The sequence below is a fragment of the Columba livia genome, chromosome 7 (assembly GCF_036013475.1).
Source record: "Columba livia isolate bColLiv1 breed racing homer chromosome 7, bColLiv1.pat.W.v2, whole genome shotgun sequence".
Lineage (NCBI taxonomy): Eukaryota > Metazoa > Chordata > Aves > Columbiformes > Columbidae > Columba > Columba livia.
The window spans coordinates 17245277-17259744 of NC_088608.1; the positions used below are offsets into that span (position 1 = coordinate 17245277).

A 14468-nucleotide genomic window follows, 5' to 3' on the forward strand; every position below is an offset into this window, starting at 1 on the left:
AGTGAGTAGGTTCAGCTAATTTTCTTGGGCATGTCCTTTGATATGGCTGTTTCATGAACACATAAAATGTGATGACCACGCAAAGCCACAAAAGTCGTGCCTGGAGCAGGCAGCACAGGCAGGGGACACAGTCTCAGCTTCTCATACTGCAAATAGGAGTGACACAGTGCAGCAGGGCAGGACCACAGTGCACCATGGCAGTGGGGAACTGGAAAACACAAGAAATTCAGAAGCCTAGATGGAAAACAGCCTGAAAAAGGGTGAAACCAAGCCAGAGAGTAATAATTCAACAGCAGTCCAGCAGTGATGATTCGACACAGTACTTAGATGTGGTTTCTGGCCCAGGAGCTTCCTTTGGAGCAGATCCCAGATGCCGCAGGGCAGACCTTACCCCCCTTGGGCACCCAACCTCTCCTCTGACGTGGGCCAAGATCTGCTGTGACTCATGTACAGCCCACAAAGGCTGTTACAGGGACAGCACATGGGGGAAGGACAGCTCCAGGAGAGGTGCAGAACTCCTGCAGCAAGCCCCAGGGGCTGAAGCTGGTATTTCCAAGTGTCTGCTTGGCCTGGCACCTGCCAGCCCTGTCCATACACTGATGGGCTCCCCTGGCCTCACTGAGGAGGGGCAGTCATCTCCCAGCCCAGGCAGAGGATGCTGTAGGCAGGTGGGGCAAAGCAGCACCTCTGCAAGGAAGCAATCCAACCAGCTGCAGCCAGGTTCTGTACAAGCAGCCAGCACTTACCACCACACAGACCCCCACGGGATGCCCAGAGATGTTCCGGGGAAGAATCAGCCAGACCCAGTGGTTCATCTCTCTGTTTTATTAGTGTAAACTCACCCCCCCCCCCGCCTCCTCTACCCACTATTAAATACCAACCAGGAGCAGAGTGTGGCTCCTCAGTCGCTTTCTCCTTAGGAGATGCACAGCCAAACCCTCTGCCATGCCCACCAAGCTGGGCACCGCATCCCCCGTGGCCAGGAGGGCTCTCACCTCTGTCAGGAGGCTCTCGTACGAGGGCTGCGACCTCCGACGTCCTATCGATACTGCGAAGGCCGAAGCGGCCTGGGTCACGGTTCCCATGGGGAGCAGCTCATGGATTGTGAATACAGCAGGATCCCCTCTGGCACCCCCTGTGCCCACCAGCCCTGGCGTCCAGGACTCCCCCACCCTGACCAGCTAGGAGTGCTCTGGCTCGTTGCCAAGTGGCAAAATCCCAAAACCAACCTCCTTATTGCTCTTTTGGGTTGGGTTGTGCCCCATCCCACCGTCTGAGCCTGTGGCAGGCACAGGGACACAGCCTCCCCTGCACAACTAGGTCAATGCTCCAAAGGAGCGAGGGGCACAGCCCTGTGCAGGGGTGCTGGGGGAATGGTGAGGGGTCACCCCCAGCCCCACGGCAGTCATGGCCCCACAGCAAGGCAGCCTTGGGTTGTGTGTACCCCTGGTTGAGGGGACACAGCAGGGACAGGGCAGCCCATCACCTCCCAGCTGGGGAGCAGGAGTGGGAGCAGGGGATGGGGCTGGCAGCCAGCAGCCGTGGGGTGAGGATCTGGGTGTCCTGGCTCACAGCTCAGCGACACTGACCCCACCTCACCCTGGGGTCTGCACAGCCATGCTGGAAAGAGCAGGACATCCTGGGCTGGCAGACCCCAGCCTGGGCAGCCCCAGCTGGGAGAGTCACAAGCTCAGGTGCCAATGGTCCCTGCTCTGCTGGGAAGAGGAAGACAGATGTAGGCAGCAGAAGAGGCAGGGCAGGCAAGGCAGGGCCAGTCCCTCCGCACCCTGAGGTTCAGGTGCTGTTCCCCTGCTCCTGCTCAAAAAGCACCATGGCCAGCTGGGAGCGAGAGCCTAGGCCCTCCAGGCTGCTCTGCACGCAGCGGTGGTAGATCTCCTCACTGAGCCGGGGGTTGCAGGCCTGGTGCCGGTAGCGCTGCAACAGGGCGGGCTCCACAGCACGGAAGACATGGAGGTTGGAGTATTTGATGAACATGTCATAGATGTCCAGGGTCTCCAGGATGTCCTCATTTTCCTGCACATCACCTGCCATGCGGGTGCGTGCTGCCATGTAGTCAGCGTTGTAGAAACAGGCTTCATGGAAGACATCACGGTCGAAGCGCCCCGCGTCCCGCAGCAGGTCCAGCGTGGGGGGCGGCACCTGGTTGTGGTAAGCGATGGCAGGGTTGTAGCCCTGAAAGTGGATGGGGAAGAAGACCTGCCAGTTACTGATGGTGTTCATCCGGCAGCGGTTCAGGAAGTCAATGGTGACCTCTGTCCCCACGCTGGCCACAAAGAAAAGCGTGTCCACAGGATGCTTCTTGGAGATTATGTCCATGACCTTGATTTGGGAGGGTGCGTCTGTCTTGACGCTGATCCATGGGATCTTCACCTCTGCATACTTGCGCTCATATTTGGTGATTTGGGCCTTCACAGGGGCGAAGATGTCATTCTGTGTGACCTGCTGGGCCTCAAAGGGGTCATAGATGAAGAGGAAGGTGAGCACTGCATTCTCACTGCTCTCAAAAGCAGCTGCTGCATAAGCCTCCAAAAAGCGGGCAGCGTGGTCCCGGTCATGGGCCGTCAGTGGCAGGATGACATTGATGCGACTGGCCTCTGTCACGTAGGGCATGGGGATTATCTCCACCTCGCTGAGGGGTCGCACAAGGTGCACACGCTTGGTGACTGAACGGCTATGCCCCTTCTGGGTGACCACCTCCACCTGAAGGTCCAGCGTGTACTCCATGCCGCGCGTGGGGTCAAAGCGCCGGTACCCGTTCACCAGCTGCTGCTTGCGGACGTGCAGCACCGGCTGGTACTTGCGGTTCAGTTCCTCCATGGCCGTGGCCACCACATCAGCCACATCTGCCAGGTCTGCACCACGCAGCTCACATTTGGGGGAACCATCCATGCAGGCATAGACCTGCTCCTCTGTGAAGTAGTCCCAGCGCAGCACCTCAAAGCGGGTTTTGGGCTGGAAGGGGGGTGGGATGCCAATGGGCCATGTGGCACCATGGTCCCCATCAGCGGACAGGCTGCTGGCGTTCTGGATCTCCAACTGCAAGAGGAGAGACAGAGGAGTAAGAGCCATGGCAGGTGCCAGTACGCCTTCCAGCTCTGGCTGCAGGGAAGTTCACACCAGCTTCTCAGAGATCAGCCACTCCAGCCCAAAGAGCAGTGTCTGAAGAACACTGCTTTCAGCCTGACTCCTGTCAGTACCTCAGGTTTTCTTCTAACAGCACCCCAAATGTGGCACGCCACCTCCATCAGCAGGATCTGCACCTTCTCCCACTCTGCTTGGCCACTGCTGGTGGACTTCAGCACCCTGCTGCCTCTATCACCTTGAACCACCACTGCAACTCCAGCAACCCACCCAGGTCCAAAGCTGCTCTCCAGACAGCAATGCTGCCCCTGCAGCCACATGGGCTCAGCTGAAACCCACATACTGGAATGGGAAGGTGACACAGAGCAGCCAGAAAGCCCACAGGGATGACAGGAGTAACCTAGACCCTCCTAGCCAAGCCAGGTCTCACCTGGAGCTGCTGGATCTCCTGGTAGGTCCTCTCAAGCTCCACCTGTGCGAAGTACTTGTGCAGTCGGTACATCTGGAGGGGATCCAGCACAGGGTGGACAGTGAAGGCGCTCTGGAAACGAAGGTCCATCTCCCGCTCGGGGTCCGTGTTCTTTCCTAGCTCAAAATAGTGGTACCGCAGGCCCTGAATGAACCAGGAGAGACAGGTCATGACTGTCCCCGACCTGTGCTCCCACCCCACCGCTTGCCAGCAGAGCAAGCTCAAAGGATGACAGGGTGCAAGGGCTGATCCCCCCAGGAACTGGGAGCCCCTAGGGAGGTAGGCAGACACACCAGGCCAGGGTCCAGCTCTCAGAGGCCATCTCTGCTGCAGGACCTACCTCGTGCTCCTCAGCACAGTTGACAGCTGTGTAATCGATGATGCAGCGGCCCAGCCACTCGTCGGGCCGGGCACTGAGGATGTCATTGCGGCAGCTCTCCAGGTGCTGCTGTAGGAGCAGGAGGAGGCTGCGGGACAGCAGGTAGCCAAACCCCCCATAGCAGTAGCGTCGGTCAGTGTCGCCACCAATGAATTCCTCAGGACGGCCCATGTAGAGATGGGTGTCAATGCTGAGGTGGGCAACTAGGCGGCCGATGCGGTGTGCCTCTGTGTAGGTGTCGTCCTGCACCAGGAAGAACCAGTCAAAATCATTCACGTAGTGGTCCAGCAGATACCTGATGGTCTGGTACATGTTCCAGATGGGCCGCTCATCACTGTGTGTCACCACCGTCATGCCATGGGGCACCTTGCGGCCCCGTGTGCCAGTGAAGTACACCAGGCGCTCCAGGCGATGGGCCAGTGTGCGGTTGACGGCCACCCCCAGTGTGTTCAGTGTGCTCTTGGAGGTCAGCACACCCACAAAGAGCCGCTGTCGCATCCCCAGTTCTGTGCTGATGTACCGGGTCCTGCAGAAGGGAGAGAACATTTGGCTCTGGGGCACTGCACCCCAACTTGGTATGCACCCTCCCCAACAGCATCAACCTCGGTTCCGCTGCAAGAACTGCTCCCAGGCTTCAAATACACACATAAGATATCACCCCAGCGGCATAGCTGCCACTATGCCTGGGCCAAAGGCACAGCAGATAACTCTGCTGAGATCCCCCCCAACCTGAGATCATGGGTGTCCCTCCCTTCCCATGAGCTGGCCAACCTCGCTCACACCAGAGGCTCACAAAAGGTTGCGCATGGCTAAAAGAGGGAAACAGGGCTGCACACCCCAGCTCTAGCAGGGACACAACCTGCCAGGCACCCAACCATGCTGCCGGTCCCAGCCAGGACAGCCAAGGCGGGAGGGACCTTCCTGCTGCCCCTGCCAGACACACTGCTCTTGAGCAGGCAGGAGAGCCCGTGCTGCGCCCCCCAGGGAAGCCAGGCCCCACTTGGGTTGCTGAGGCCAGCGCGGGGCCAGCTGTGTCCCCTCCCCACCATGGCCCCCAGCTGCCCCCCTCACAATGGCTTTCAGCTTCAATTCTCCCAGCCCGGTGCAGCGGCAGGAAGTGACCCGCCCCGCCGCCAGCCCCCAGCCCCCGCCTGGCACACACTGGCCCCATTCAGCCCCCTCTATCCACCCACCGCCTCGCCGGGACAAGGAGCGCCTTTCACTGCCTGCTCCCCGTCATCCCGTGGCCGCCAGGACGGGCGGCAGCCGGCCCCGGAGCAGACGGGACTGTTCAGAGTTCGGTGGGGAGGTGCCACCACGGGGCGGGTCCCTGCCAGGGCAGGAGCGGGGCTGGGGCAGGGTGCCCGGCAGCACGTGCTGCAGCGGGCACCCTTTGCCCAGAGGGCAGGGCGAGCCCGAGGCGAGCAGGGGCAGAGGGGGGTAGGGAGAAGCGGGGGCGTAAACGGGAGAAAGGGAAGCAGCAGGGAAAGGTATACTTGCAGTGAGAAAAACCCATCCACAGCCCAGGGAGGCTGCAGGCAACGGGGAAACACGTTGTCGGGTCACCTGTACAGCCCCCCAACACCAGCCCCGCAGGCAGGGCAGGCAGTCCCCAGCACCGGCCTGGCAGACACACGCCCACACCCAGGCACCCCCAGGGTCGGCCGCAGCTACTCCCATCTAAAGCCCGGTGAGCGCCGGCGGGGGCCCACACACCCCCAGCCCGTCCCGTCCCCCCGCACCTGACGGCCTTCTTGGCGGCCCTGCCGGGGCTGGGCGGGCGATAGGGCACGACACGGGGCTCCCAGCTGTCGGCGCCCATCCCGGCGGGCACAGCGTTGGGCCTGCGCGCCGCGTTACCGTTGGTGTTGCCGGGGCCGGGGGGTGGCGCGGGGCCGTCGTCGGGGCGCGGGCGGGCGGCGGGGCGCGGCGGCGGCCCGCAGGGCTCCTCCACCCAGGTGACGCTGAGCAGGCTGAGGGTGAAGCCCAGCGAGACGCCGATAGCTACCGGCCCGGCGGGCCGCAGCACCGACAGCACCAGCGACAGCCGCATGGCCGGGACGGGACCGGGGGCGGCTCCGGCTGCCGCTCCCGCTGGCGGCGCCGCCGTCCGACGTGTCACCCCCTGGCCCCGCCCCGCTGCGCGTCACCGCAGGCGGCCGCCTCGGCCAATGGGCCGCGCTCCCACCGCTGCGTCACGGGGCGGTGCGGGCAGCAGTGGGGGGAGCAGGGGGCGGCGTGGGGGCGGGATGTAGTTGCCAGGAGACCGCGCGGCCGGGTCCCCCCTCTGTGCCCCCCCGCCTCGGCAAGCCGCCCCGCTGCGGCGGGGGCCGGGCAGGGGAGCGGGGCCGGCCGGCGATACCTCTGCTCCACTCTCCGCCGAGGTCCAGGAGACGTCGCTGCGGGGCTGCCCGGTACCTGGCACCGGCCGGGCCACGGCGTTCGGCCCCGGCGCTGTGGGGCGGCAGCTCAGCGCCCGCGGTCCCGGCTGCCCGCTCAGAAAGCGCATTCGTCCGGCGCTGGGACATGGCGCCTGAGCCGGCTTAAGGGCAGATTTCCCCGGCCGGGAGCCGCGGGGCTGGGGCACAGCTGCTCCTTTGTTCTCGGCGCTGGGGGGATGCTGTGTTCCCTCCCTGGGACAGCACAAACCACGGCGCTACCGAATTCATGGTGGTCTTGGAGTGCCATGTTCCCCTTCTCTGCCTGGGTGCTGTCTGGAAAGCGTGGGCAGCGGCACTGGACTCTACCTGAGTATCCTCAGGGGTTGACCAGTGGTCATAGAATCCTAGAATCATTTTGGTTGGAAAAGACCCTCAGGATCATTGAGTCCAACCATAAAGGTGGTGGGTGGGTAGATGGCTCTGAAGCCGGGAGCAGCAAAATATGGGCTGCGGGCTGCAAAAGGCAGCAGGGTATGCTGGATGCCCAGGGGGCAGGTATGCAGGAGGGCAAATGGCCGCTGGATAAACCTCTGGGTGCAGAGCAGCAAACCGTGAGGTGGCAGAGGAGGGCTGGCAGAGCGGCAGGACACCCCAGCAGCGGCACCAGGGACCTGTCTGTGGCTGTGAGTTAGAACAGGACCGAAGATGTGGGCTCTTCTGGCTGGGGCAAGGCCACTGACCCCCTACAAGCTGTCTGCAGCACAGGGCCACTGTCCCACCGGCCACCAGAGAGAGGCCCTGGGCAAAAAGAGCTGTAGGAACCAGCTTGGGGCAGAGTTTGCTGCACACATGGAGCCCCCAGCATGGGAACAATCCAACCCAGAAGCTGCAAGGCCAGCAGCCCTACATGGCTTCTCAGCATCAGGCATTACTGAATAAGGACAATGAGGAGGACCCAGCCTTTCTGCCAGTTCCAAGCTTGTGGTCCCACTTTCAGCAGCCCCACAGCCACTGGGGCTCCCAGGTGCACCTGAATTTACTCTGGTTGGTGGGGAGCTCATCCTGCCCTCTCCACAAAATACATCCCGCCTGCCCTGGGGAGTGTTGGCAGCCACAGAGCATGGCAGGGCACCGAGAACAGGCGGGAGCCCGCTCAGCTCCAGGGTCTCTTTCATTTTCTGGAACAAAGCTGCCTGTTTTCATCAGGAAGCGGTTGGCAGCATCCCTCACCCCAGAGATACGGGACCATCATCCAAACTCGGCTCATTTTCATAGGCCTTTTTCTCCTGAATAGGCCAAGACAAGCAACAAGCAAAGGCGGTCACGTGAGCGGCAGTTTAATGAAGAACATATAAAAATGAGAAACAGAGGGAATGTGATGGGACAAGGAGATGCCAGAAGGGAAAAGATGCAGATGTATGAAATGAGCAGAGATTTTCCATGGACAAAGGCCAAAAAGCAGGCATGATCATAAACAAAGTCGCCTGTTTTCTGTATGCAGAGAAACGTGTCAGAAATAGATGTATTTGATTTCATTTACAAGTTGGAATATTTAATACTATTTAGCTTATACAATGATGATTTTATGCGAGTGATAAAAAGAGGTTTCATTCTGAAACCCTGTTGATCTGAGTTTGTATCTACATAGAGGTACAGATAGAGAAAGTACTGAAGTTTTCAGAAACAAGGCTCTGAGCTCATGAAAACTGCACAGAGATGAAGCTATGGGCAGAGCAAATACCTCCGCAAGGCTTTGCCAGGGTGCAGGCTGAGCCCAGGGCCCCCGTGCCTGGCCCCAGCAGATCCTGTGGGGGAAACAGCCGCTGGGAACAGTGCCATTCCTCCAACAGCCCCTTCGCAGCCCCCTGCCAGCTGCAGCTCCAGCCTTTGTCTCCCCGACATTGGCGTGGGGCTGGGAAGGGGCTGCCAGGGGAACGGCTGCTGCTGCCAAGAGACTTCTCTCTGCCAGGATTTTCCCAGGGTTCTGGGCACTGTATCTGGGACGTGCCAGCTCCCAGGAGCTCTGCAGAGCGCCATGTCTTCCCACTACCCACCGCACTTGCACCTCCTGCTCACTTGCAGAGGGATGGGTGGACAGACACTATAGGTGCCTTATACATGCTCTATAGGTGTGCCCTGTAGGTGCCCTATATGTGTGCACCTGCCCCCTCTGAACAGAGGCACTTCAGTCTCCGTGGCCCTGGCACAAGCCTCTTGAAAAAGTCCACAGCTCTCTGCATGCTGGCAGGCGTGGACCGGCAGCACAACCCGCTGCACAACCCAGATACGGCTGCCCTGCGGTTTGCACACACACACCCCTGCACGCGCCCCTGCACTCCACACCACTCCATCCCCTTTGCACCGTGCCTAGGGGCCTGCAGCCTTTGCAGCTGCTGCACACCGAGCACACCACACACAGGGCACGGCCCAGCGCACGCTGCGCCGCACTGCACACACAGCCCCGACTGCCCGGTGCATGGCCTGGTGCACGCCATGCCGCCCTGCTGCACATCTGGGTGCTTAGACCAGTGCACGGTTCAGTGCACGGGCCAGTGCACGGGCCGTTGCTCCACTCTGTGCACGAACGGGTGCGCGCCCCACCGCCTGGTGCAAGCCCCGCCCCACCGCCTGGTGCAAGCCCCGCCCCACGGCCTGGTGCAAGCCCCGCCCCAAAACACGCCCCCTTCTGGGAAGACCCCGCCCCCATCCGGCCCCACCCCCTGGCCGGCGCGGTGACGCAGCGCGGTGACGTCAGGCGGAGCTGTCCGCTCAGCACCGCGCGGCGGGCCGCGCCGCCAGCATGCGCGGGGGCCGGGAACGGGAGCGCCGCGCGCCGCGAGGCCGCCGCCGCTGCGGGGCCGGGAGCGCAGGTGGGAGCGGGCGGGGCGGGGCTGCAGGGGGTGGGACAGCACGTGGGGGTCCGGCAGGCGGGGGGGCGCGCCGGGCCCTCGGGGGAAGGGCTCGGGCACCGGGGACCCGGCCCCTTGTCTCGAGGAGTAGAGTGCCGTAGCCGGGATGGGCGTGCGGGGCCCGGCGGGGCGCCCCCGGGCCCCCCGCCCCGAACAAAGAGAGGGGCGGAGCGGCCCCGCGCCCCGGCGGCCCTTGCGGTCGTCGCTTAGCAACGCCCCGCCCGCCCACCCGCCCCGCCGGCCCGGAGCTCGGCAGCCCGGCAGCCCGGCGGGGGGCAACGGGACCGGTCGGGAGGCGGCGGCGGCGGGGGCAGCGCCGCGGCGGGGCCGGGCCCGGAGCGCTGCGCCCGGGCCGCTGCAGGGATGTGCCCGGAGAGCGCGGGGGGCCCGGGACAGGCCGCGGCGGGGAGCCCGGCAGTGCGGGGAGGGCGGCAGCAGGTGGGTAAGTCCCGGCGCCAATGAGCAGGCGCTGGGCTCCCCTAGCAACAGTGCCCGCGCCAATGGGCGCCGGCAGCTGCCTGCAACGCTGCCCACAGCCCTGCCGGAGATGGGTTCTCCAGGCGACTCTTCCCTGCTGCCCTGGCATCCACCTGCCGTGGGTCGAGGGGCAGAGAGCAGAGCCTCTGCGCTGCCGGCCATGCTTAGCCGTGCTGAGCCGTTCGTGTCATGCCCGCGGTAGCCAGCTGCCGTGCCGTGCCCTGTCTCCAGCCCCCCGGGCACGGCTGCCTGGCAGAGCCCCGGTCGCACCCCACACAGTGCTGCCCATCCCGGCCGGGGCAGCCAGGGCCGGTATTTCTCTCTCCCACTGCGCGGTTAAAGTCCAATCCTGCTTAGCGTCCCCCAGGGGCTCAGGCAGGGCAGCCAGGGGCCCAGTGCTCAGCTACCCGCTCCTTGCCCGCCTGCTTCACCGAGATTAAGTGCTGTGCTCAGCTTCCCCAGGGGGGTTTGCCCTCACTGGTGTTTCCTTCTCCAGGCAGAGGGAGAGAAGGAGGCTGGTGGTGGGGAAGAAGTGCTGGTGGAGCCCGGTGTGGGCAGCAGCGAGGTGCTGGGCAATAGAGAGCTGTGACCACAGCCCCTGCCCTCTTCCTTGCCCCTTCCCAGTGCTCTGGTTTTGTGAGCCATCCTGAGACGGCTGCTTTAACGTGGCACTTGGAAGGACTGGCGCTGGCGTGAGGACAACCAGTGACAATAAACCCATCCCAAACCAGCTGAGTTTGGAAAGGCGCCAGGGGAGCAAAGCGATGCTGGAACTGGCTCCAGGTGGGAGTGGGTAGACAGCTGCTGTAATTAGGTTTAAGCTGGGGCTGGATCAGTCTTTGTGGAGGATTATGACCCCTCCGTCTGCGTAGGCACTGTGGGGGGCCCAGTGACTGCCTACTCAGCATCCCAGTGTGGCCACAGTATTATGAGTGAGCCCTTGGGTAAGGGACAATGTCACCCAGTGCTGGTCCCTCTCCAGCCCCGTGGGTCAGTGCGGGAGGGCTGCATCCAGCACGGGGGCCCGCTTTGTTTTTACAAGGACACTAGAAGCTGGAGCGGGGATGAAAAGTAGCCAGAAATATGATTAGAGGATTGGAGAAAATGCCTTGGAGTACAAGCTTTAAGAGCTCAATCTGTTTAGCCTATAAAAATAGAAGACTGAGGGGTGACTTAATTATCGAGCATAATTACTTCACAGGCAGAAAATACCAGGTAGTGGAAATCTCCCTTTAATGGAGCAGGGAAAGGGCGCTGGAGAGACAAGGGGAGGAAATTGAAGCTGCAAAGAAATTATAAAACCCTGTGTTCCAGCAACAAAGGTTGCAGGGGGTGCAGCTGGACTCCCTGGGGACAGTGCATCCCTGCAGACATCCTCTGGGTGACAGTCTGTGCCCCCACAGCCCCCGCAGATGAGGCTGTACGCTCATCCCCTTCCTTCCCACCCGGGTGCAAAGGTGCCGGAGTGGGTTTTTCGGTGGCTGGGTGCTGAGTGGTGGGCATTGCCGCCAGGCACGTACTGGCGGTACCTCCATCCCCCTTCTCTCTCTCAGCAGCTGGGACAGGTGCTGGGGTGCAGCTTTGCCGGTGAGCCATGGGGCAGGAGCAGAGATTTTGATGCCTCTCCCGGGAGTCCCTAGAGCCATGACTGCAACTGTGCAGACGCTGCGGTTCAAGCTGCTGCCGCACGAGCCGGGCCAGGACTGGGGGCACAGCTGCCAGCAGGAAATCGAGCGTCGTTACCAGGTGGTGCCCTCGGTGGTGTGCGCCATGTGCTGCCTCTTCGGCATCATCTACTGCTTCTTTGGTGAGCCAGGCCAGCCCGGTGGCTGGTGGGGCAAGGGGGAGATGCGGTGGTGCTGGCCATCCAGCCCCTGACTGCAGTGTTCTCTCCACAGGTTACCGTTGCTTCAAGGCTGTTATGTTCCTGACAGGGTTGATGTTCGGCTCCATCATCATCTTCATGCTGTGCTACAAGGAGCGGGTGCTAGACACGCAGCTGAGCGTGGAGGCCTCGGTGGGCATTGGGCTGGGCATCGGGGTCCTGTGTGGACTGGTCACCATGCTGGTGCGCAGCGTTGGCCTCTTCATGGTGGGGCTGCTCCTGGGGCTGCTGCTGGCAGTGGCCACGCTGGTGGTGATGGAGCAGTTCTACCACCCGCCAACAGTGTGGATCCCCATTGCACTGCTCCTGGGTGTGGGGATGCTCTTTGCCGTCCTCACCCTGCAATGGCAGCGCTTCTTCACCACTCTTTCCACCGCCGTCTTCGGCAGCGCCATCATGACTGTCACTGTCGACTACTTCATCGAGCTCTTCCTCCTGGTGCAGTATATCTATGAGCGCATCAAAGTGGCTCCTGCTCGCCCCGTGTGCTGGTACAGCTGGGTCATCCTGGGCATCTGGCCGCTCCTCACCACACTGGGTGTCCTGGTCCAGTGGAAGGTCACAGCTGAGGGCTACTCCCACACTGAAGGTGCATGGGGGCTGGAGGACATAGATGCGGCATGGGGTGGGTGCAGGAGGTGGGGGGGCTGGGTATGGTTCTCAGAACCTCGTTTGTATGCACAGATAAGGGATTTGGGACTATGCTGGGACATGGAATGGCAAGGGGAGGCCTGGGTGTGCAAAGCCAGAACTGGTTTGGGTGTGGGGAGGATTTTGGGGTGCTCCCTGGTGCTCACATACCCTTCTGCCCTGCAGTGATCATCAGCCGGCAGCAGCGCCGCGTGCAGCTGATGCGCATCAAGCAGCGGGAGGATCGAAAAGAGAAAAAGAAGAAGCGGAGACCCCACCACCCGCCACCCCACCAGCACAAAGCCCACCCACCCGAGCCCGCCTACCGCCGCAAGCCCAATCCTGTGCGCCGCTTCGATGGGGACGTGCTCTCCCCCGTGAGTCCTGTGCCCAGGGTAGAGATCTTCCCCGGCCTCTGCGGCTCTTCCTTCTCCTTGCGGGTGGGCTGGGGTGTGGAGAGATGCCCAGGTGCCAGCCAGCATCCAAGCTCCCTGAGGGACAGTGCTGGGACATCTTGGGGCCAGGCAGCTCAGGAGGTGCTAAGCTGGGACATGCCCACCATGGAGCACTTCAGCAAATGTAAACCGGTGGCCAAAAGTGCGGTGGCTGCAGTAAAAACAGGCGGTGGGCAAGGTGTGAAGCGTGCACCTGGGGCAGGGATGAGGCTGCAGCCAGCCCCTGGTGGGCCTGACTCCTGAGGTGGGTGGGATTGCACAGGGCAGTTTCTGGGGGGCCTCTGCAGAGTTTAAGGTGAGATGGGATGGAACGGGCAAGGAGCAGAGCCCCCCTCACTTTCTATTCTCTGTCTCTCAAGCAGAGCTACATCCAGAGTTTCCGAGAGCGGCAGACGGGGCCGTCCCTGAACAGCCTCATTGCCAGCACCCACGCAGTGGTGGACCTGGACTATGACTGCAGCTCCACTGTGCCCCTCACCACGGGCTCTGGCCCTGCCGTGCGGGTATAAGCCAACCCAGTGACCTCGAGTGACACCAGCACCCCAGCCTGCTCCGACAGACCCCCTAGGACAGATGGGGCTGTGCCCTTGGCCCCGGGGTGGCCACCTGCGCCTTGGGGCTGTGGATAGAGACCCTTCCTGGGGACTTGCGGGACTTGTCTGGGTGAGCCCTGGCTGCCTGCGGGGTCTGGAGGTGCTGGGGGAGCCCTCCAGCAGGGACTCAGCCCAAGGACTGTGGACATCAGCACCTATGGACGCATAGTGCAAGCAGCTCTACTGGGGCAGAGGGTTCCTGTGCCCCTACTGCCATGTTTCCCTATGGCCTGGGCACACTCATCCTGCATCCCAACATCTCCCTCCCCATGTTTGAGCCCCCCTTCCCCAAGAGCAGCTCCTTGTGCCTGTCCCCACCCCATCGCACCTTCCCCAGCAACTCCCCAAGTGCCTGTGTCCCACATCCCTTCCTCAAAGAGCAGATCCACCAGCCCTTGCTTCTCCAGGGACTCCCCCAAGCATGTGTGCCCTGTCCCACCCCGGCCCTGAGATCAGCTTTCAGGCAGTGCTTCCCAAACCTGCCTCCTCAGAAGGTCCCCCTCCCCTAGACACCCACCCTGCCCCACAGAACTGCTTCTCTCCCCACTTTTTCCTGAGCTGGACCAAGGTGGTTCTGGGGCAGAGGCTGCCAGGGCCAGGCAGTTCCCGTGAAGTGGCTGTCCTGGGGTGATGCCTTGTGCACCCCCCAAAGTGTTTTGATGGGAGACAAGACACTGGATCCAGCCTTTGGGCAGAGGCTGGGCTGCCTCAGGGATGCAGGGACCCCCGTGGCATCAGAAGCTGTCGCTGTTTTGCTGGCGACTGGATTTTATAGTGGCCAGGGGGAACGCTGAGGCTGGGCCAAGCCTCAGGACAGGGCAGGAGCCCCAGAGCGGTGCTACGGGCAGAGGCTCCCGTCTTGTATATAACTCTCTTGCTATGATTTGTATTAATTTATTACAGAGTGAACCAGGATTTCCCCTTGGCCAGGCGGGCAGGATGGTGGTGAGACTGGACCAGGGTGCCCCCCTGCTTTGGGAGCCCCTCCTCAGCCCAGCCAGCCCCACTGCCCCAGGAATTGCACGTTTCTGCCAGGTGCCCCCATCTCTGCAGCGCCACGCTGCTGTCCCCCTTTTCAGTCTCTTTTGTAAATGTGCCAAATGCTGCTGAGGCCACAGCCACACAGTAAAGAGCCTTTCGGAGTCCGGCGTGTGGGACCACAGGCTGTGCAGGGGAGAGGGGGGATGT

General features: G+C 62.2%; 2 protein-coding genes across 6 annotated transcripts; one reads left to right on the forward strand and one right to left on the reverse strand.

Annotated features, from left to right (window-relative positions):
• Nucleotides 1-806: 806 nt before the first annotated feature.
• Nucleotides 807-6091, reverse strand: CHPF (chondroitin polymerizing factor). Its single transcript, XM_065070801.1, has 4 exons — nucleotides 5693-6091; nucleotides 3912-4476; nucleotides 3533-3715; nucleotides 807-3057 (listed from the first exon to the last, which is right to left on the reverse strand). Exons 1-4 carry the CDS (start codon nucleotides 6001-6003, stop codon nucleotides 1795-1797), a joined length of 2322 nt encoding a protein of 773 aa, XP_064926873.1. The 5' UTR covers nucleotides 6004-6091; the 3' UTR covers nucleotides 807-1794.
• A 2955-nt stretch (nucleotides 6092-9046) lies between these two features.
• On the forward strand, nucleotides 9047-14422 carry TMEM198 (transmembrane protein 198). Of its 5 annotated transcripts, XM_065069613.1 has the most exons (6): nucleotides 9052-9201; nucleotides 10342-10500; nucleotides 11274-11524; nucleotides 11616-12191; nucleotides 12419-12627; nucleotides 13050-14422. In XM_065069613.1, the coding sequence occupies exons 3-6, from the start codon at nucleotides 11335-11337 to the stop codon at nucleotides 13194-13196; spliced, it is 1122 nt and encodes a 373-aa protein (XP_064925685.1). In that variant the 5' UTR covers nucleotides 9052-9201; nucleotides 10342-10500; nucleotides 11274-11334; the 3' UTR covers nucleotides 13197-14422. The 5 variants fall into 5 exon arrangements, with proteins under 5 accessions (XP_064925686.1, XP_064925687.1, XP_064925685.1 ...); XM_065069614.1 differs by lacking the exon at nucleotides 10342-10500 and having other exon boundaries at nucleotides 9047-9201; XM_065069615.1 differs by lacking the exon at nucleotides 10342-10500 and having other exon boundaries at nucleotides 9047-9201; nucleotides 12419-12609.
• Nucleotides 14423-14468: the final 46 nt, after the last annotated feature.

What these genes read in the sequence shown, in the direction of transcription:
- TMEM198 (XM_065069611.1), top strand. Translation starts at nt 9,347, where the DNA reads ATGGGCGTGCGGGGCCCGGCGGGGCGCCCCCGGGCCCCCCGCCCCGAA. An exon ending in TGCGGGGAGGGCGGCAGCAG is followed by an intron (nt 9,679 to 11,273) that starts GTGGGTAAGTCC and finishes CTCTCTCAGCAG; the next exon opens with CTGGGACAGGTGCTGGGGTG. An exon ending in CCGTGAGTCCTGTGCCCAGG is followed by an intron (nt 12,628 to 13,049) that starts GTAGAGATCTTC and finishes TCTCTCAAGCAG; the next exon opens with AGCTACATCCAGAGTTTCCG.
- CHPF (XM_065070801.1), bottom strand. Translation starts at nt 6,003, where the DNA reads ATGCGGCTGTCGCTGGTGCTGTCGGTGCTGCGGCCCGCCGGGCCGGTA. An exon ending in GCCGCCAAGAAGGCCGTCAG is followed by an intron (nt 4,477 to 5,692) that starts GTGCGGGGGGAC and finishes TCCCTTCTGCAG; the next exon opens with GACCCGGTACATCAGCACAG. An exon ending in AGGAGATCCAGCAGCTCCAG is followed by an intron (nt 3,058 to 3,532) that starts GTGAGACCTGGC and finishes CTCCTCTTGCAG; the next exon opens with TTGGAGATCCAGAACGCCAG.